The sequence below is a fragment of the Pongo abelii genome, chromosome 18 (assembly GCF_028885655.2).
Source record: "Pongo abelii isolate AG06213 chromosome 18, NHGRI_mPonAbe1-v2.0_pri, whole genome shotgun sequence".
Lineage (NCBI taxonomy): Eukaryota > Metazoa > Chordata > Mammalia > Primates > Hominidae > Pongo > Pongo abelii.
Genome location: NC_072003.2, coordinates 4,901,351 through 4,919,696, shown reverse-complemented (window position 1 = coordinate 4,919,696; position 18,346 = coordinate 4,901,351). Strand labels below are relative to the sequence as shown.

The window sequence follows — 18,346 nt, the reverse complement described above, 5'->3', positions numbered from 1 at the left end:
TTTTAGTAGAGATGGGGTTTTAACCACGTTTTCCCACGTTGGCCAGGCTGGTCTTGAACTCCTGACCTCAGGTGATCCACCCGTCTCGGCCTCCCAAAGTGCTGGGATTACAGGCTTGAGCCACCGTGCCCAGCTTATAAATTATTGTTATTATTTATTTTTTTTTTTTTGAGATGGAATCTCACTCTGTCACCCAGGCTGTAGTGCAGTGGCGCAATCTCAGCTCACTACAACCTCCGCCTCCTGGATTCAAGCATTTCTCCTCCCTCAGCCTCCTGAGTAGCTGGGATACAGGCACACACCACCACACCTGGCTAATTTTTGTATTTTTTAGTAGAGACGGGGTTTCACCACATTGGCCAGGCTGGTCTCGAACTCATGACCTATGATCCGCCTGCCTTGGTCCCCCAAAGTGCTGGGATTACAGGCGTGAGCCACCACGCCCGGCCTATAAATTATTTTTTAAGGCTCAAAATCTCATAGGTAATTTTTAACCAGAGTCAAAAGTAGGTTGGGGGGCAGTCTAGAAAGTGAAACTCCTTATACTTTGTGAAAACAGTTTTTTTCCTGTATCCCTGCCCAGAGACCACCTCTGCCTCCCCCACCGACTCCATGTGGGGGTCAAGGTTGAGGCCCCCTGGTCTGACGGGAGAGACAGTTGCAGTATGGGTGGTAGCAAAACTACTTAAGGGTGGTGATTCTTTTTTTTTTTTTTTTTTTTTTTGAGATGGAGTCTCCCTCTGTCGCCCAGTCTGGAGTGCAGTGATGTGATCTTGGCTCACTGCAACCTCCACCTCCTGGGTTCAAGCGATTCTCTTGCCTCAGCCTCCTGGAGTAGCTGGGACTACAGGCGTCCGCCACCACGCCCGGCTAATTTTTTTTTGTATTTTTAGTAGAGATGAGGATTCACCATGTTGGCCAGGCTGGTCTCGAACTCCTGACCTTGTGCTCCGTCCACCTCGGCCTCCCAAAGTGCTGGGATTACAGGCAGGAGCCACCCCGCCTGGCCGTGCCTTTTTTCTCTTAATGATGTTTTGTGCACCCTAGTCCGTGTCACCACAGGTACTCCCACCCACCACGTAAATGGGCGGGAGGCGCTCTGTTTTCTGGATATGCTCTCACGTAGCTTACTAATCTCTTATTTTAAGTTCCTTCTGATTCTCACTATGCTGAATGCCACAGTGAAAATTCTAAATTGTAGTGTATGTCCTGCATTATTTCCTTAGGCGCCGCTGCACTTCAGCCTGGGTAACAGAGCAAGATCCTATTAAAAAAAAAAAAAAGCAAACATGCTTATGGTAGTACATTTTAAAAACAGAAGATTGGAAAACTGGAAAAATCCCCATCAAAAATAGTAAATAACTTAAAAATAGCAACATTTTGGGCATGTTACCTTCCAATATTGTTTTCTGTGTACTTTTTTTGGTCTCATTTTGCAGGAGTTGTAATGTAGATGTAGTTTTGTATCATGATCCTTTTTTATTTTTTTGAGACAAGGTCTCGCTCTATTGCCCAGGCTGGAGTACAGTGGTGCGATCTCAGCTCGCTGCAGCATCAACCTCTGGGACTTAAGTGATCCTCCTGCCTCGGCCTCCTTAGTAGCTGGGACTACAGGCATGTGCCGCTACACCCTGCTAATTTTTATTAAAGATGTTCCCCCTTTCCCAGGTCCCGCCTCCTTCTCTGAGATTTGGCTCTGGCTTCCCTGCCTCCCCCAGCTGCCTGGTCTGACAGGAGAGAAGGACAGTTACAGTGTACAGTGACACCAGAAACATGCTGTATTGATTATAGTTTGTTTTTTTTTCTTGTAGAGGTGGGTTCATGCTGTGTTGCCCAGGTTGTTCTCCAACTCCTGAGCTCGAGCAATCCACCTGCCTTGGCCTCTCAAATGCTGGGATTACAGGCATGAGCCACCTCACTTGGCCATGATCCTTTTTCAACTAGATCATACAGCTGTTTGTAAATATCACTATCTATGGCAATAACATAACTGACTCCTTATCCCCCTGAGCATTCAAGTTTTCTCTAGGTAGGTTTTCATTATTGTGAATATGTTGTGCCAAACATCCTTTTTTTTTTGAGACAGAGTCTCACTCTGTCGTCAGGCTGGAGTGCAGTGGCATGATCTTGGCTCACTGCAACCTCCGCTTCCCGGGTTCAAGCAATTCTCCTGCCTCAGCCTCCCGAGTAGCTGAAACTATAGGCGTTCGCCACCACGCCTGGCTAATTTTTGTATTTTTAGTAGAGACGGGGTTTCACCATGTTGGCCAGGATGGTCTCGATCTCCTGACCTCGTGATCCACCCACCTCAGCCTCCCAAAGTTCTGGGATTACAGGCGTGAGCCACCGCACCTGGCCTGTGCCAAACGTCTTTGTGCACTAAAGCCTTTTCTATATTTAGGGTTATTTCCTTAGAGTCAAGGAAGTGGAATTGTTGCGCTGCAAGACCTGTAAATACATTATAGAGCTTTGGATCAAAGTTAGGAATTCTGCTTCAGAGGATGGTGCTTTCATTCTGACTGGTTTAAAAGGCTGCTTTCTTTGAAGACAAGCGAAGCGAGTGGGACACAGCCCAGGCGCAGAAGGTGAAGGCTGGGATCTCCACATGGTGGCTGCCAGCCCCCTGCAAGGGAGGTCATGAGCGTGGGAGATGACTCCCCAGCCCCCCTCATCCTTGTCCCTAAGAAGAGAGTGAGAGCAAAACTTGTGGCTGTGGTGCAGACAAGCCTGCCTCTTTCTCACGCAGATGTGATGTTTCCCACACAGGGAGGCAGTCAGAAACCAGCATATGCCCTTCTCTCGTCCCAGCCAGCAGCCCAGGAAGGGCAGGTGCTTTGAAGGAGAGCCCCTAACCCCCTTTCACGGACATTCGCAGGGAGTCAAGCTGGACGCGACAGACCACCGTGGAGCCACAGCCCGGATGCTGGCCAAGCAGTACGGACACATGAAGATCGTGGCCTTGATGGACACTCACTCGCCCTCTCTGCCCAAGAGCCTCTATCGGAGCCCAGGTACCCACACCTGCCTGCCACGCCCTGCTGGGGTCTCTGGTTGCCTTGAGCTTTAGGTGACCTGGCAGAGAAAGATGTCCCCCCTTCCCTGGCTCCCACCTTCTCTGAGATTTGGCTCTGCCTCCCCCAGCTGCTCCCATGTCAGGGTTGAGGCTCTAACAGGAGAGAAGGATGGTTACGATGGAGAGTGGTACAAAACCAGGCTGTTGTGACTGTCTGTAGAGGCTTTCTGTAGTATGCTTGACTACCGAGTAGGGGCAGGCCCCTCTTAGTTTTCTGTTTTCACTGTTTCCTGAGCTATGGCTTGTTCATTTTTCTATATGAACTTGAATATCACCTTGTCTAGCTCCTTAAAAACAGTATTGATATTTTTACTGAGATTGTGACAATGTATAAATTAACTATATCTTTGTGTTGTTGAGTTGTCCCATCCAAGAACAAGGGATGACTTCTTGTTCCAGTGTACTTTTGGGTCTTGCAGGAGGGTTTTAAATTTTTCTTCATCTACATTTTGCATATGACTTAAGTTTATTCCTAAGTGTTTGATCATCTTTGTTGCTATTGTAAATGGGGTTTTCCCTATCATTATATCCCTTTTCTCCCCCCAACTCTCAGGATATTAATTACTCAGTGCTATTTATTTTTTATTTCAGTAGGTTTTTGGGGAACAGGTGGTGGTTGGATACGTGAATTAAGTTCTTTAGTGGTGTCATTATATCGTTTAACTGCATATTGTTAGTGCATTTGAAGGCAATGGATTTCTGCAAACTTTTTTTTTTGAGACAGGAGTTTCGCTCTTGTTGCTCAGGCTGGAGTGCAATGGAGTGATCTTGCCTCACCGCAACCTCCGCCTCCCAGGTTCAAGCAATTCTCCTGCCTCAGCCTCCCAAGTAGCTGGGATTACAGGCATGCACCACCATGCCCGGCTAATTTTTTGTATTTTTAGTAGAGATGGTCAGGCTGGTCTAGAACTTGCAACCTCAGGTGATCCACCCGCCTCGGCTTCCCAAAGTGCTGGGATTACAGGTGTGAGCCACTGCACCCGGCCTTGCAAACTAATTTTATATTCTGCTACCTTACAGAATTCTTATATTGTTCAGGTTAGTTTTGTTATTGATTCTTTAGGGCTTTACAGGTGTACTAACATATAATCTTTAAGTATCGATGGATACACTGCTTCCTGCTGATTCTCATGACTCTGACTTTGTTGAATTGCACTGTTCTTTTGTTTAGTTGCTAACACCTCTAGCCCATTGTTCAACATAGTGGAGATAGTGAGCCTTCTTACCTTGGTCCTGATCTTAGTGGAAATGCCACGTTACATGAGAGGCTGGCTTTAAAAGGGAAGGCGTATGTTATTTTAGCATATTAACAACGTATTCATCAGTTCTTCTATTCTTGAGTGGTGTTTTAGAGGAGTAACTATTGAATTTTGTTCCCATATCTTTGGAGACGATTGTGAATTTTCATATGGTAGATTGTCTTCATGAACCTCCTAATAATGAATCAACCTTACGTTCTTGGCATAAATCCCACATGTTGTATTATTTTAATGTGTTTTTGAATTCTGTTTATTAATATTTAGTATTTTTCTGTGGATATTCAGTCATAAGTGATATTGGTCTATGGTTTTCTTTCTTCTTTTTTTTTGTTTTTGAAACGGAGTCTTGCTCTTTTGCCCAGGCTGGAGTGGAGTGGTGAGATCTCAGCTCACTGCAACCTCCGCAACCTCCGCCTCCTGGGTTCAAGCAATTCTCCTGCCTCAGCCTCCCAAGTAGCTGGGATCACAGGCATGCACCACTACACCCAGCTAATTTTTGTATTTTTAGTAGAGACGGGGTTTCACCATGTTGGCCAGGCTGGTCTCGAACTCCTGATCTCCAGTGATCTGCCTGCCTCAGCCTCCCAAAGTGCTGGGATTACAGGCGTGAGCCACTGCCCCCGGCGTGGTCTATACTTTTCTATTTTTGTTCTGTCTTTATCAGGTATGGGTATCAATGTTATACTTCATAAAAATAATTTGGAAGTTTTCCTTCCTTTTTTGTGTTCTAGGACAATACACGTAGCATTAGTGCTACCTGGTCTTAGAAGTTTTGATAGAATCCTCCCATGAAACCATCTGGTCTCTTCCTGTGAGGTGGTTCCTCGATGACAGTTTTTCTATTTCTTCCATAGATATTGGCCTCCTCATACTTTCTCTTCTTACGGGGTCAGTTTTGGTAAATTGTATTTTCCTGAGAGATCACTTCATCTAGGATTTCAGACTTATCTGCAGAGGTCTACAAGATAATTTTTTTCTCCCCCTTTTTTTTTTTGAGACACAGTTTCACTCTTGTTGCCCCAGGCTGGAGTGCAATGGCTCGATCTTGGCTCACCGCAACCTCTGCCTCCCGGGTTCAAGCTATTCTCCTGCCTCAGCATCCCGAGTAGATGGGATTACAGGCATGCGCTACCATGCCTGGATAATTTTATGTTTTTAGTAGAGACAGGGTTTCTCCATGTTGGCCGGGCTGGTCTCAAACTCCCGACCTCAGGTGGTCTGTCCGCCTAGGCCTCCCAAAGTGCTGGGATTATAGGCATGAGCCACCGCACCTGGCCAATTTTTCTCTCCTTTTAAAATATTCTGTTTCAGGGCCGGGTGCGGTGGCTCACGCCTATAATCCCAGCACTTTGGGAGGCCCAGGCGGACAGACCACCTGAGGTCGGGAGTTCGAGACCAGCCTGATCAATATGGAGAAACCCCGTCTCTACTAAAAATACAAAATTAGCCGGGCGTGGTGGTGCATGCCTGTAATCCCAGCTACTCGGGAGGCTGAGGCGGGAGAATCGCTTGAACCCGGGAGGCGGAGGTTGAGGTGAGCCGAGATTGTGCCATTGCACTGTAGCCTAGGCAACAAGAGCAAAACTCTGTCTCAAAAAAAAAAAAAAAACCGAAAAAAATTGTTTCAGGCTGGGTGCAGTGGCTCATGCCTGTAATCTCAGCACTTTGGGAGGCTGAGGTGTGTGGATCACTTGAGGTCAGGAGTTCAAGACCAGCCTGGCCAACATGGTGAAACCCCGTCTCCACTAAAAATACAAAAATAAGCCGATGTGGTGGTGTGCGCCAGCTACTCTGGAGGCTGAGGCAGGAGAATCACTTGAACCTGGGAGGGGGAAATTACAGTAAGCCAAAATCACGTCACTGCACTCCAGCTTGGCAACAGAGCAAGACTCCGTCTCAAAGAAACTAAATAGATAAAATAAAACAAAATAAAATACTCTGTTTCAGTGGTTATTTTCTGCTGTTATTATTTTTTTTTTGGCATGGAAAATATTGATTTATTTTTTGTGACAGGGTCTTGCTTTGTCACCCAGGCTGGAGTCCAGTGACCCAATCTCGATTCACTGCAACCTCTGCCTCCCAGGCTCAAAGTGATCCTTCCACCTCAGCCCTACGAGTAGCTAGGACTGTAGGTGCACCCTACCACGCCCAGCTTACATTTGTATTTTTTGTAGAGAGGTGGTTTTGCCATGTTGACCAGGCTGGTCTCAAGAGTCCTGAGCTCAAGCAATCCACCCGCCTCAGCCTCCCGAAGTGTTGTGACTACAGGCATGAGCTACTGCACCTGACCTGGAAAATATGTATCTCATTTTTAATTGACACAAAATAACTACATATTTATGGGGTACAGTGTGTGATGTTTTAATACATGTATACACTCTGTAATGATCAAATCAAGGTGATTAGCTTATCCATCACCTCAAACATTTATCATTTCTTTGAGGTGAGAACATTTAAAACCCTTTCTTCTAGTAGCTGTTTTGAGGTATAAGCTGTTGTTCCGTATAGTCACTCTGCTGTGAACACCAGCACTTCTTTCTTCAATCTGTAATTTTACACCTATTGACCAATCTCTCCAACTACCTCCCCACCCCCAACCTCTGATAACCACTATTCTACTCTACATGTTTGAGATGAGCTTTTAAAAATCCTGTAAATGGGTGAGATCATGTAGTCATGTAGTCTTTTTTGTTGTTTGTTTGGTTTTTGAGACAGTCTCGCTCTGTCACCCAGGCTGGAGTGTGGTGGCATAATCTTGGCTCACTGCAGCCTCCAATTCCTGGGCTCAAGTGATCCTCCCATCTCAGCCTCCCGAGTAGCTGGGACTACAGGCACCTACCACCACACCTGGCTAATTTTTTATTTTTTTGTAGAGATGGGGTCTTGCTATACTGACCAGGTTGGTTCTGAACTCCTGGGCTCAAGCGATCCTCTCACCTTGGCCTCCCAGAGTGTTGGGATTACAAGTGTGAGTCACCACAACGGCTGGCATTTGTCTTTCTTTTCTATGTCTGGCTTATTTTACTAAACATAGTCTCTTCCAGGCTTATGCATGTTGCCACAAATGATCAGATTTCATTCTTTATGTCTGAATAATATTCAATTGTGTATATAAAGTCATTTTCTGTCTTCGTTCATCCACTGATGGACACAGGTTGATTCTCTATCTAGGCTACTGTGAATAGTGCAGCAATAAACATGAGGGTGTAGACATCTCTTTGGTATACTGATTTCTTTTCTTTTGAATAAATACCCAGTAGTGGAATTGCTGGATCTCATTTCTTATATTTTTAAATTTTTTTTTTTTTTTTTTTTTTTTGAGATGGAGTTTTGCTCGTTTCCCAGGCTGGAGTGCAATGGCATGATCTTGGCTCACTGCAACCTCCACCTCCCGGGTTCAAGCGATTCTCCTGCCTCAGACTCCCTACTAGCTGGGATTACAGGCATGTGCCACCATGCCCGGCTAATTTTGCATTTTTAGGAGAGATGGGGTTTCTCCATGTTGGTCAGGCTGGTCTTGAACTCTCGACCTCAGGTGGTCTGCCCAACTCGGCCTCCCAAAGTGCTGGGATTACAGGCATGAGCTGCTGCGCCCAGCCAAAAATTTCTTCTATTAAAAAAAATAGAGACAGTGTCTCACTATGTTGCCCAGGCTGGTCTCAAACTCCTGGGCCCAAGCAATCCTCCCACTCAACCTCCCACAGTGCTGAGATTATAGGCATGAGCCACTGCGCCCGGCCTCACTTCTTATCTTGAATATTTGTGTTTGTTCCTTTTTCTCTTTTTCCTTTTTTTTTTTTTTTTGAGACAGAGTCTTGCTCTGTGGCCCAGGCTGGAGTGCAGTGGTGCGATATCGGCTCACTGCAACCTCCGCCTCCCAGGTTCAAGCGATCCTCCTGCCTCAGCCTTTTGAGTAGCTGGGACTACAAGGTGCCCACCACCACGCCTGAGTAATTTTTTTTTTGTATTTTTAGTAGAGACGGGGTTTCACTGTGTTAGCCAGGATAGTCTCGATCTCCTGACCTCGTGATCCGCCCGCCTTGGCCTCCCAAAGTGCTGGAATTACAGGCGTGAGCCACCATACCCGGCCTGTTCCTTTTTTTCTTAAGTTAAATACTAGTACTTTGTCTGTTTAGTGGAAAAACAAGAAAAACCCATCGGATTTTGATTTATTAATGAAACCTACTGACTGTTTAATTTCTGCTTTTATTTTTCTTTGGCTTACTTTGTTGTTGTTCTAGTTTTTTGAGTTGGAAATTTCTTTCATTTTCATTGTTTCCCTTTTGTTGCTAAATGTTAGAGGCTGTGAATTTTTGCTGATTGCTGCTTTAAGTGTATTCTGGGGGTTCTGTATTTAATACTTTCCGTGTTATTTTTCAGAAATTCTGTAATTTTTATTTATATTTTCTCCTTCACCCAGGAGTTGTCTAATAGAGGTATTATGGTTGTTTTTGTTTGTTAATTTCTAGGTGGAAGGGCCTTTTTGATCTTGTGATTAATTTCTCATGTTATTCTGATCAACTTTAATGCGTCTGATCAGAGAGTATTTATAATTCTTACATTTACATAACTTCCTTGTCATCTTATTTATCACCTACTGATCTATATATATATATATATATTTTTTTTTTTTTTCAGATGTAGTCTCACTCTGTCACACAGGCTGGAGTGCCCAAGTGTGATCTCGACTCACTGCAACCTCTGCCTCCCAGGTTCAAGCAACTCTCCTGCCTCAGCCTCCCGAGTAGTTGGGAATACAGGCGTCTGCCACCGCGCCTGGCTGATTTTTTTTTGTATTTTTAATAGGGACAGGGTTTCACCATGTTGGCCAGGTTGGTCTCGAAGTCCTGACCTCAAGTGATCCGCCCACCTCAGCCTCCCAAAGTGCTGGGATTACAGGCGTGAGCCACCGCGCCCTGCCCTGATCAGTATTTTTTAATGTTCCATGTTTTGCTTGAGAAGAAGTTGTATTCTCTATTATCTGTATACAATTTAGCATATCTGTATTATCTATCTTAATTAGGATTAAGTACTCTTAGTTCATTTTCTATCTTAATTAGGATTATGTACTCTTAGTTCATTTTCTACAAAATTACCTATTAGCGTGTTTCTGATTTATGAAGGAAGTTGGCGCATTTTTTGGTGACAGATTTTCATAACTTGTTATAGATTCACTGTGAATTATGGCTTTTAGTATTAGAAGTGTCCTTCTGGCCGGGCATGGCCCATACCTGTAATCCGAGCACTTTGGGAGGCCAAGGCGGGCAGATCACCTGAGGTCAGGAGTTCGAGACCAGTCCAGCCTACGTGGTGAAACCTTGTCTCTACTCAAAATACACAGATTAGCCAGGCATGGTGGCACATACTTATAATCCCAGCTACTTGGGAGGCTGAGGCAGGAGAATCACTTTAACCCGGGAGGCGGAGGTTACAATGAGCTGAGATTGTGCCACTGCACTCCAGCCTAGGTGACACAGTGAAACTCTGTCTCAAAAAAAAAAAAAAGAGTGTCCTTCTGTGTCATATTTAATGTGTTTTGCCCTGAATTCCACTTTGATAGCAGGATTGCAGCCCTGGCTTTTTTGTGGTTTCCATCTGTCTGTTCTTTTTAAGCCGCTCTGAGGGTGTGTTGGGTGCTCAGATTCAGGCAGCTGCCGTTCCCTTGCTTATTGCTGCCTCTGTGCATTTGTCTTACGGCTCCCTCCCCTTCAGCTTGGATGGAAGCACAGTCTCCCTGGGGTGCTGTAGATCTTTGAGTGTGAGAGAGTGTGTGTCCATATGGCTAGCTCAGTCGCCAGAGCGTGAGCCTCGTCATAGGGAAGGACAGAGTAGCCCACGTTCAGGGCCTGAGCTCTCCCTTTTTGCTGGCCTCTCCTGAGTTGTCCTGTCACTTTGCACCTGAGCGAGCAGCTCCTTTCTCAGGGTCAGGCTCAGCCCAGCCTCTTCCCTGGCGTTGGGATTGTTTCATAATAAACACAGCTCAGGTGGTAATGCAAAGGGCCTCTCCCTTCATTTCTGCCCCAGCTTACCAACTCCACAAGGAGATCTCATCATTTCCTCCTATATACAACTCACATATCTCTTAAAAGTAGAATCAGATCAGAGCCTTATACAAATCAAATATGAAAAACTGAAAAGCTGCAGAATAGTAAAAGCTCTGGGTTGAGCTCTGAAAGCTCAGACTGGGTAGTGATTTGAAACAGTTTATAATCATAGCAAACACATGCCATGCTTTAGAAAATACAGAATTGCGGCTGGGCGCTGTGGCTCACGCCTGTGATCCCAGCACTTTGGGAGGCCGAGGTGGGCGGATCACAAGGTCAGGAGATCAAGACCAGCCTGGCTAACATGGTGAAACCCCATCTCTACTAAAAATACAAAAACAAAATTAGCTGGGCATGGTGGCGGGCGCCTGTAGTCCCAGCTACTCGGGAGCCTGAGGCAGGAGAGTGGCGTGAACCCGGCAGGTGGAGCTTGCAGTGAGCCGTGATCATGCCATCGCACTCCTGCCTGGGCGACAGAGTGAGACTCCGTCTCAAAAAAATAAAGAAAAAAAAGAAAATACAGAATTGCTTAATAAGTTGTTTCCAGCCGGGCGCAGTGGTACATGCCTATAATCCCAGCACTTTGCGAGGCTGAGGTGGGTGGATCGCCTGAGGTCAGGAGTTCAAGACCAGCCTGGCAAATATGATGAAACCCCATCTCTACTAAAATATAAAAATTAGCTGGGTATGGTGGCATCTGCCTATAATTCCCAGCTACTCGGGAGGCTGAGATAGGAGAATCGCTTGAACCCAGGAGGCGGAAGTTCCAGCCTGGGCAACAAGAGCAAAACTCCTTCTCAAAAGAAAAAAAAAAAAGTTGTTTCCAAAGGAAGGGATTAGGAAAAAGCAGTTGTGACTGATATTACTATGTATTTTAATGAAGAGATGGGTTTTATTTATTCAAATTAGAACAAAATTTCTGATTATGAGCAATACAGACTTATGAAAAATTTTGCAAACCCCAACAGAGATAATAAACTCCTGGCTGGGCATGGTGGCTCATGCCTGTAATCACAGCACTTTGGGAGGCCGAGGCAGGGAGATCACCTGAGGTCAGGAGTTTGAGACCAGCCCGGCCAACACGGCAAAAGCCTGTCTCTACTGAGAAGGAAAACAAAACAAAACACTGGGCATGGTGGCACGCACCTGTAACCCCAGCTACTTGGGAGGGTGAGGTGTGAGAATCGCTAGCACCCAGGAGGCGGAGATTGCAGTGAGTGAGCCAAGATCATGCCATTACACTTCAGCTCGGGGGACAGAGTGAGACTCTGCCTCAAGAAAAATGAAACTTCCCATCCTCACTAACTTTGCAGCTCCCTGTGGCCCATTGGAGCAGTGCCCCGGCCTGTTAGGGCATTTCTCAAAAGTGATGCCCTGGCAGATACCCTTCTCCTTAATTTAACAAAACCGGCGGCAGTCACTTTCTTTCAGTTTGCTGTAAGGATCAGTAAATGAGTCCATTACTGAACAGACTATCTTAATCTTGGTGTTTGACCACAGAAAAGTACGAAGATCTGAGCTCTTCTGACGAGTCCTGCCCTGCTCCTCAGAGACAGAGGCCGTGCCGGAAGAAGGGTGTCAGCATCCACGAGGGACCGCGAGCCCTGGCCAGGATCACAGGCATTGGCCTGGGTGGCAGAGTCCCACGGCCTCGCTATGGTGAGTGGCCCGCGTTTCCTGAGGGCTCTTTCTCGTTGCATACCAGGATTCTGTGTTGGCAAGAATGGAATAGCTCTTAGGCTCCTCAAATGTGGGTCGCTGGACCTCAGGTGGCAGCGGGACAGGTGGCCCAGCTTTCATGCTCGGGGAGACTCAGGATTGAGTGCAGTGATGGAAATGCATTGGTCACGGACTAGCTCTTGTTTTTTGCTTTATCTCCTTGAGTTTCCTTTTCATTGGTTAAATTTAGGAATAGAACTTTCTCTCCTGCAGCAGAAATGTAGCTAAGGTCAGATTTCATTCATCACATAGGTGGGTCGGCTCATGCAGGGAGGAGGCAAAGTGTGAAGTTCACTTCCCTGCCCTGCCCACACCAGCTGGGTCGGGTGCGCTGCTGGGGGCAGGAGGCCAAGAAAATAGGCCCTGCTGTTTTCTCAGGGCGATGAAGTTGTACTCAGACCCTCCTGAGAGAGGACCCACTTGTTGACTTGCTGGTGAAGAATCCTACCCTTTGGGTTTTCCGATCTCGTTCATTCTCAAATTCCCAGCCCCAGGGTGTTGAGCGTTTTGCTCTTGGGGAGTGCTGGGGGCTGTTTTTAGGGGAGTTGAGTTTGATGCCTACTCTCTAGTGCTGTGGTTTGTCCCAGAGCTCAGCAGGAGGTGTGAGTTATGTCTTCCTTTGATGGCTGTCACCCACTCATAGCCAGGCCAAGGCTGCTGATCTCACAGGCCTGGTGGCTGGTCCTTCTCGGGGGCAAGGCATCTTTGAGGCCAGGACTTGGAAGAGTGAGAGTAGACAGTGTTTCAGCCAAGGGTACGTGAGTAATTGAATTCCCTTCTAAGACCCCGGGAACAAGCAGATGTGCAGACTTCTGTCTTCCCAAGCCTGGATGCTGGGTTGGGAACTGGAGACCCACCTTCTCCCGTCATCCTGGGAGAGGCAAGCTGACTGGGCCACTGGGAAGGCCTCTCTCGAGCTGCTGGCCAGCCCCACCACAGCATGAGGGCCCACCTGTGTCCTGTCCGCTGAGCTGTGAGCGCTGGCTCTGGGACACCAGGCTGGTCATTCTGAGTGGCAGAGTCTCTTCCTTCCGAAAGGTCCCTGCCACCTGCTACAGCCTGAGGTGTGGTGGGGACAGGAAGGAGGCTGTCATCCTCAGGCTGGGTTGGTAATTAATCTATATAGCTGTACAACAAATGCTTTAACAAAATCATACATGTCTGAAGCCGCTTGTGTGTGGTTCTTTGTATGTATCCACAGAGAAGTAATCGTGGTGGTCTCAGGTGTGGTATTTCAGGGGATTTTTGTTTTTTCCTGTCATACTTTGTGAAATTTAAATTTTCTATAAGTGCATATATTTTATTTGCCAGTAATTAAGAAATTTGGGGCCGGGCGCAGTGGCTCACGCCTGTAATCCCAGCACTTTGGGAGGCCGAGCCAGGCGGATCAAGAGGTCAAGAGATCGAGACCATCCTGGCTACTATGGTGAAACACCGTCTTTACTAAAAATGCAAAAATTAGCCGGGCATGGTAGTACGTGCCTATAATCCCAGCTACTCGGGAGGCTGAGGCAGGAGAATCGGTTGAACCCGGGAGGCGGAGGTTGCAGTGAGCCGAGATTGTGCCACTGCCCTCCAGCCTGGCGACGGAGCAAGACTCTTGTCTCAAAAAAAATAATAATAGTAATAATCATAATTGGGGGGGCCAGGTGCAGTGGCTTATACCTGTAATACCAGCACTTTGGAAGGCTGAGGTAGGAAGACTGCTTGGGCTCAGGAGTTGTGAGACCAGCCTGGGCAACGTAGCAAGACCCTATCTCTACAAAAAATTTTGAAAATTAGCCAGATATGGTGGCCCATGCCTGTAGCCCCAGCTACATGAGAGGCTGAGGTGGAAGGATTGCTTGAGCCCAGGAGGTCAAGGCTGTAGTGACCCATGATGGTGCCATTGCATTCCAGTCTGGATAACACAGCAAGACCCTGTCTCAAAAAAATTTTAGGGGGCAATGATAAATAGCATGTGCTGATTGTAAAAACTTCTCCATAACTAGGAAAATACGTAAAGAGGAAAGTAAGTTCCCCATGGTCCCATCAACCAGTCCTTTGGGTTCTTTTTTGAGACAGGGTTTCACTGTAGCCCAGGCTGGAGTGCAGTGGCACAATCATAGCTCACTGCAGGCTCCATTTCCTGAGCTGAAGCGATCCTCCTATCTCAGCCTCCCAAGTAGCTAAGATTACAGACATGTGCCACCGTGCCTGGTCAAGTCAGTCTTTTTATGTAAATAAAGGGGCAAAACTGGAGTGAAATTGCCTGGTATGCATGCCCCTTTTGCTACTTGGTTTTAGAGGCAGGTAGAGTTAGATAATTTCATATTATTGTTGTTAATTTTTAGCCCAAGGCCTTTTTCCTTCCTGCTCAGCCAGATCTCTTTTTTCGCTGGGGTTGACTGACCCGAGGAGGCCCGCTAAGTGCCTGTGGTTAAAGGTCACAGGGACATAAAGACACCTGGTCGATGGGTGTCTGTGTGAGGTCATTAGATACCTCCTGCTAAAAGGAACACTGACAGTATAGTTTTCTCTGGTCAGGCATCTGTAAATACAGCTGACCATTTCCTACGTTTTCCCCTTGGAAAAGAAATGGAGAGGGCCCAGGCTTGATCCAGCTGCCAGCCCTGGCCCCACCAGGCACTTGCTTGGGCCACTGACTGACCCTCAGAGTGTCTTTTCCACCCACACATCACAGATAGAGCCATGCCGGGTCACGGGGGCAAGTAGATGAGGTCATGACTGGGAAGTCACTTGCCTCCATCCTGGGCCTCGGCCTCTGAGGAGATTTCACTTTGGAGTTCCCTGGGCTTATGGGCCCCATTGTATACACAGAGCAGGCTCCTCCCCGTGGCTATGTCACCTTCAACAGCAGTGGTGAGAACCCCCTGGAAGAAGAGGGCCTCTGCTGTCGGGACGTCACCTCCCCCATCAATGAGCGGGACGTGGAGAGCAGCAGCAGCAGCAGCAGCCGGGGTACGTGCACCCCCACCCCTGTCCAGCCCGAGGCTCAGGCAGGTCCTGGAGCTCCTGTGTGCCCATCCCCACTTATCCCCTGGGACTGGCGCTGGGACACAGCCATCCAGCAGAGGACAGGAAAGGGGGAGGTGTGGACGGCCCTGGTTCTTGTGAGGAATGGGAGAAGCTTCTGGTCCAGCATCCCCGTGCAGCTTAAGGGAGCCATTCCACAGCAACAGGTTTAGCTCCTTGCTTGGGAGCCCCCTGAGGCTTTCAGGACAGGCTCCAGTAGGAATGTCTGTTATAACTGCACCTCCATGCAGCAGCTGTTTCCATAGTGCCCACCGTGTGCCAAGCACTGCTCCGGGTGCTTGGGATTTATCAGTGAACAAAAAAGACAGAAGCCCTGCCCGTCTGTATAGAGGGGAGGGTTTAAGACAGGCAGGAAGTTTGAAATATAAGGAAGCAACCGCTACAGGCCCCAAGGAGTGCCCTGGTGGAGGCGGCTCAGCCAAGGGCACGCCCATGCGCAGCACCTCGGTGAGGCCTGCAGGCGGATGCCCTGTCTTCCCGCCCTCAGAGGAACATGCTTTCTGTGCCAACCTGGGGCCCGTCCAGAGCAGCAGCAGCAGTGAGGGCCTGGCCAGAGCCCAGGGGCTCAGCAGCGAAGCTTCTGTGGAGAGCAACGAGGTACGGATTCTTTCCTTCTTGGTCTCCCATAGCTGGTCCCTGGCTGGGATGCCTGACATCCCCCAGTTACTTGAAGATGAGCACGTCTGTAACAAGCAGGTGCTGCACGTGTGTGCTGCACTGGGACATGCTGTGTCCAGGGCCTGGCCTCTCAGACAACAGTGAATGCACTGGAAGCCCCTGTGTGGCGGGTGGGGAGTTTCACGAAGGCTCTCAAGTTAGCCCGTGCACTCCTCCAGATGCACGCCTCTCGCCGCAGGACTCGGATCACGCCTGTAAAAGCTCAGCTAGCAAACAAGCTAAAAGTTACATGAAGACCAAGAATCCTGACAGCCAGTGGCCTCCCCGCACTGCACCTGACAGGGAAGGCTTTCTCGATGAGTCCAGCCCCCAGACTCAGAGGGCCCCTTACTCAGGACCCCAGGTAAGACCGCTTGTGAAACTGGAGGTTACACTCAGAGACGGCACTTTCTGTGACTTAGGAGTCATGTGTTGTGTATATGACGTGCCAGGCGCTGCTGGAAGAACAGAATGGCGGTGGCATCCCCATGGCCTGTTAGGCTCCGCAGGCTCACAGCCAGCTCCATGGCTGGCGGCCCCGCTGCAGTGCTTCTGCTCTGTTCCTCTCCACGGGAAGGACCTGTCTCCCTGCTTTCCATACTGGAGTTGGCCTCCCTGAGCCTGGGGAGAAGAAAAGCACGCCTGACCTCAGAGCTGCCTGCAGGAGTCTGACAAGATGCGGTTGAAGCAGAGACAGGAACCACACACAGTGTGTGCTTGCTGATGGTTACAGCTGCCACCATCCTCCTCCTCTCTGTGGTTCCTCTGACCACGCATTACCTTAGGGATCACAGGTGTGACTCACAGCTCAGCTGTCTCACCTGTGTCTGCTGAGTTCTCCTACCGTGTGTGGGCAGAAGAGGCACAGAGAGGAGAGGCAGAGGGAAGCGCTGGTTGGTTATTTGGTTTGTTTGTTCGAGACGGAGTCTCGCACTGTCATCTGGGCTGGAGTGCAGTGGCGCGATCTCGGCTCACTGCAACCTCCTCCTCCTGGGTTCAAGCAATTCTCCTGCCTCAGCCTCCCAAGTAGCTGGGATTACAGGCACCCGCCACCATGCCCAGCTAATTTTTTGTATTTTTAATAGAGACGGGATTTCACTATGTTGGCCAGGCTGGTCTCAAACTCCTGACATCGTGATCCGCCCGCCTTGGCCTCCCAAAGTGCTGGGATTACAGGCGTGAGCCACCGCGCCTGGCCTGGCGCCGCGCCCGGCCTGGCTGGTTATTTGTTAAAGCACTGGCTTTGCTGTTCAGTAGAGCCTTGGATTTGCCGGCTTCTCCCTGCAGCCTCCGGCTCAGTGGGCAGGCACACGTCTCGGTCCCTTCAACATACACTGAGTGGAGTCTGGTCAGGGTAGTGTCCTAAGTATGTTTCTTTCAGAAAATAGCTTGAAGAAAATGTCAGAGTAACATTTGTTTCTCCATTAAAAGCAATAAACTCTCAAAAGTAGGATTTCTGGAGTTGAAAAGTAAACTGAAATGAGAGTATCACTAGACGAGCTCACAACAGAATTGAGCAGGCAGAAGAATCAGACAACTTGTGAACACAGGTCACCTGAGATCATCTCGCTTGAGGAACAGAAAGAATGAGTGAAAAAAATGAACGGAAACCTGTGACCCCCTCAAGCACACCGACGCCGCCCCACACAGTGGCATTCCAGAAGGAGAGAGCAGAAACAGTGGGTGAGAAACAGCCTGACGATGTCAGTGGATCAGAAACACGGATCTTACATCCAGGGAGCTCGGTGAACTCCAGACAGGTGAACTCGGAGAAGAGCTACGCTTAGACAAGTGAAAATCAGAAGATCCGACACTGAGACTCTAGAATTAGAGAGCAGCGCTCTCCGCGTACAAGGCATTGTCGAGATCAGCAGCTCCATGGTCCCTTCACGGAACTGAGCATGTGTGGGAGGGGGAGGCCAGTTTCTGGTGATGAACACACAGTGTCTCCAGGTGGCCGACCATAGTGTGAGGACTCACCTGCCTGCGACATCCTGCCCTGCCTGGGCCACCAGAGTAGGAGGGGACAGCCTGGGCGCCACACACAAGGCACTGTCTGGTGCTGAGCTTGGGGAAGTGGTGGGGCTCCGAGTGGAGGAAAATGTCTCTGCTTTGTCGTCGGCCACTACCTCCCCCAACCCGTCCCCTGTGCCTGCCAGGACCTGGCCACACTGCTGGAGCAGATCGGGTGTCTGAAGTACCTGCAGGTGTTTGAGGAGCAGGACGTGGACCTCCGCATCTTTCTGACCCTCACTGAGAGCGACCTGAAGGAAATCGGCATCACGTGCGTCCAGAAGGGCCGCTCTGGCCCTCAGCCCGGGGTTGGGGCAAACTCCCACTGACGTAAGCGCTCTTGGGAGGCTGAGGCACGTCCTGGTCACATTCCCCCTGCAGGCTGTTTGGGCCCAAGAGGAAGATGACGTCCGCCATTGCCCGCTGGCACAGCAGTGCCCGCCCGCCCGGGGATGCCCTGGAGCTGGCCTACGCTGACCGGCTGGAGGCTGAGATGCAGGAGCTCGCCATCCAGCTGCACAAAGTGAGTGGCTGGGTGGCGGATG

At 48.8% G+C, this 18,346-nt stretch overlaps 1 protein-coding gene across 23 annotated transcripts in view; it reads left to right on the top strand.

Annotated features, from left to right (window-relative positions):
- ANKS3 (ankyrin repeat and sterile alpha motif domain containing 3) overlaps positions 1-18,346 on the top strand; it is a 39,138-nt gene that overhangs the window by 18,520 nt on the left and 2,272 nt on the right. For 9 of the 23 annotated variants that reach the window (XR_008514369.2, XR_008514374.2, XR_008514368.2 and 6 more), the window contains 7 exons: positions 2,876-3,011; positions 11,877-12,035; positions 14,916-15,056; positions 15,517-15,728; positions 15,988-16,152; positions 17,948-18,072; positions 18,183-18,324. Coding sequence is in view for 10 of the 23 variants with exons in the window: in XM_063717545.1 (XP_063573615.1) it covers positions 2,876-3,011; positions 11,877-12,035; positions 14,916-15,056; positions 15,517-15,728; positions 15,988-16,152; positions 17,948-18,072; positions 18,183-18,324 (1,080 nt within the window). In the remaining 13 variants the exon portion in view is untranslated. Of the gene's footprint in view, positions 1-2,875; positions 3,012-11,876; positions 12,036-14,915; positions 15,057-15,516; positions 15,729-15,987; positions 16,153-17,947; positions 18,073-18,182; positions 18,325-18,346 lie in introns of those variants that run through there. The other 14 variants (XR_008514371.2, XR_008514370.2, XM_024233501.3 and 11 more) reach the window with 5 other exon arrangements.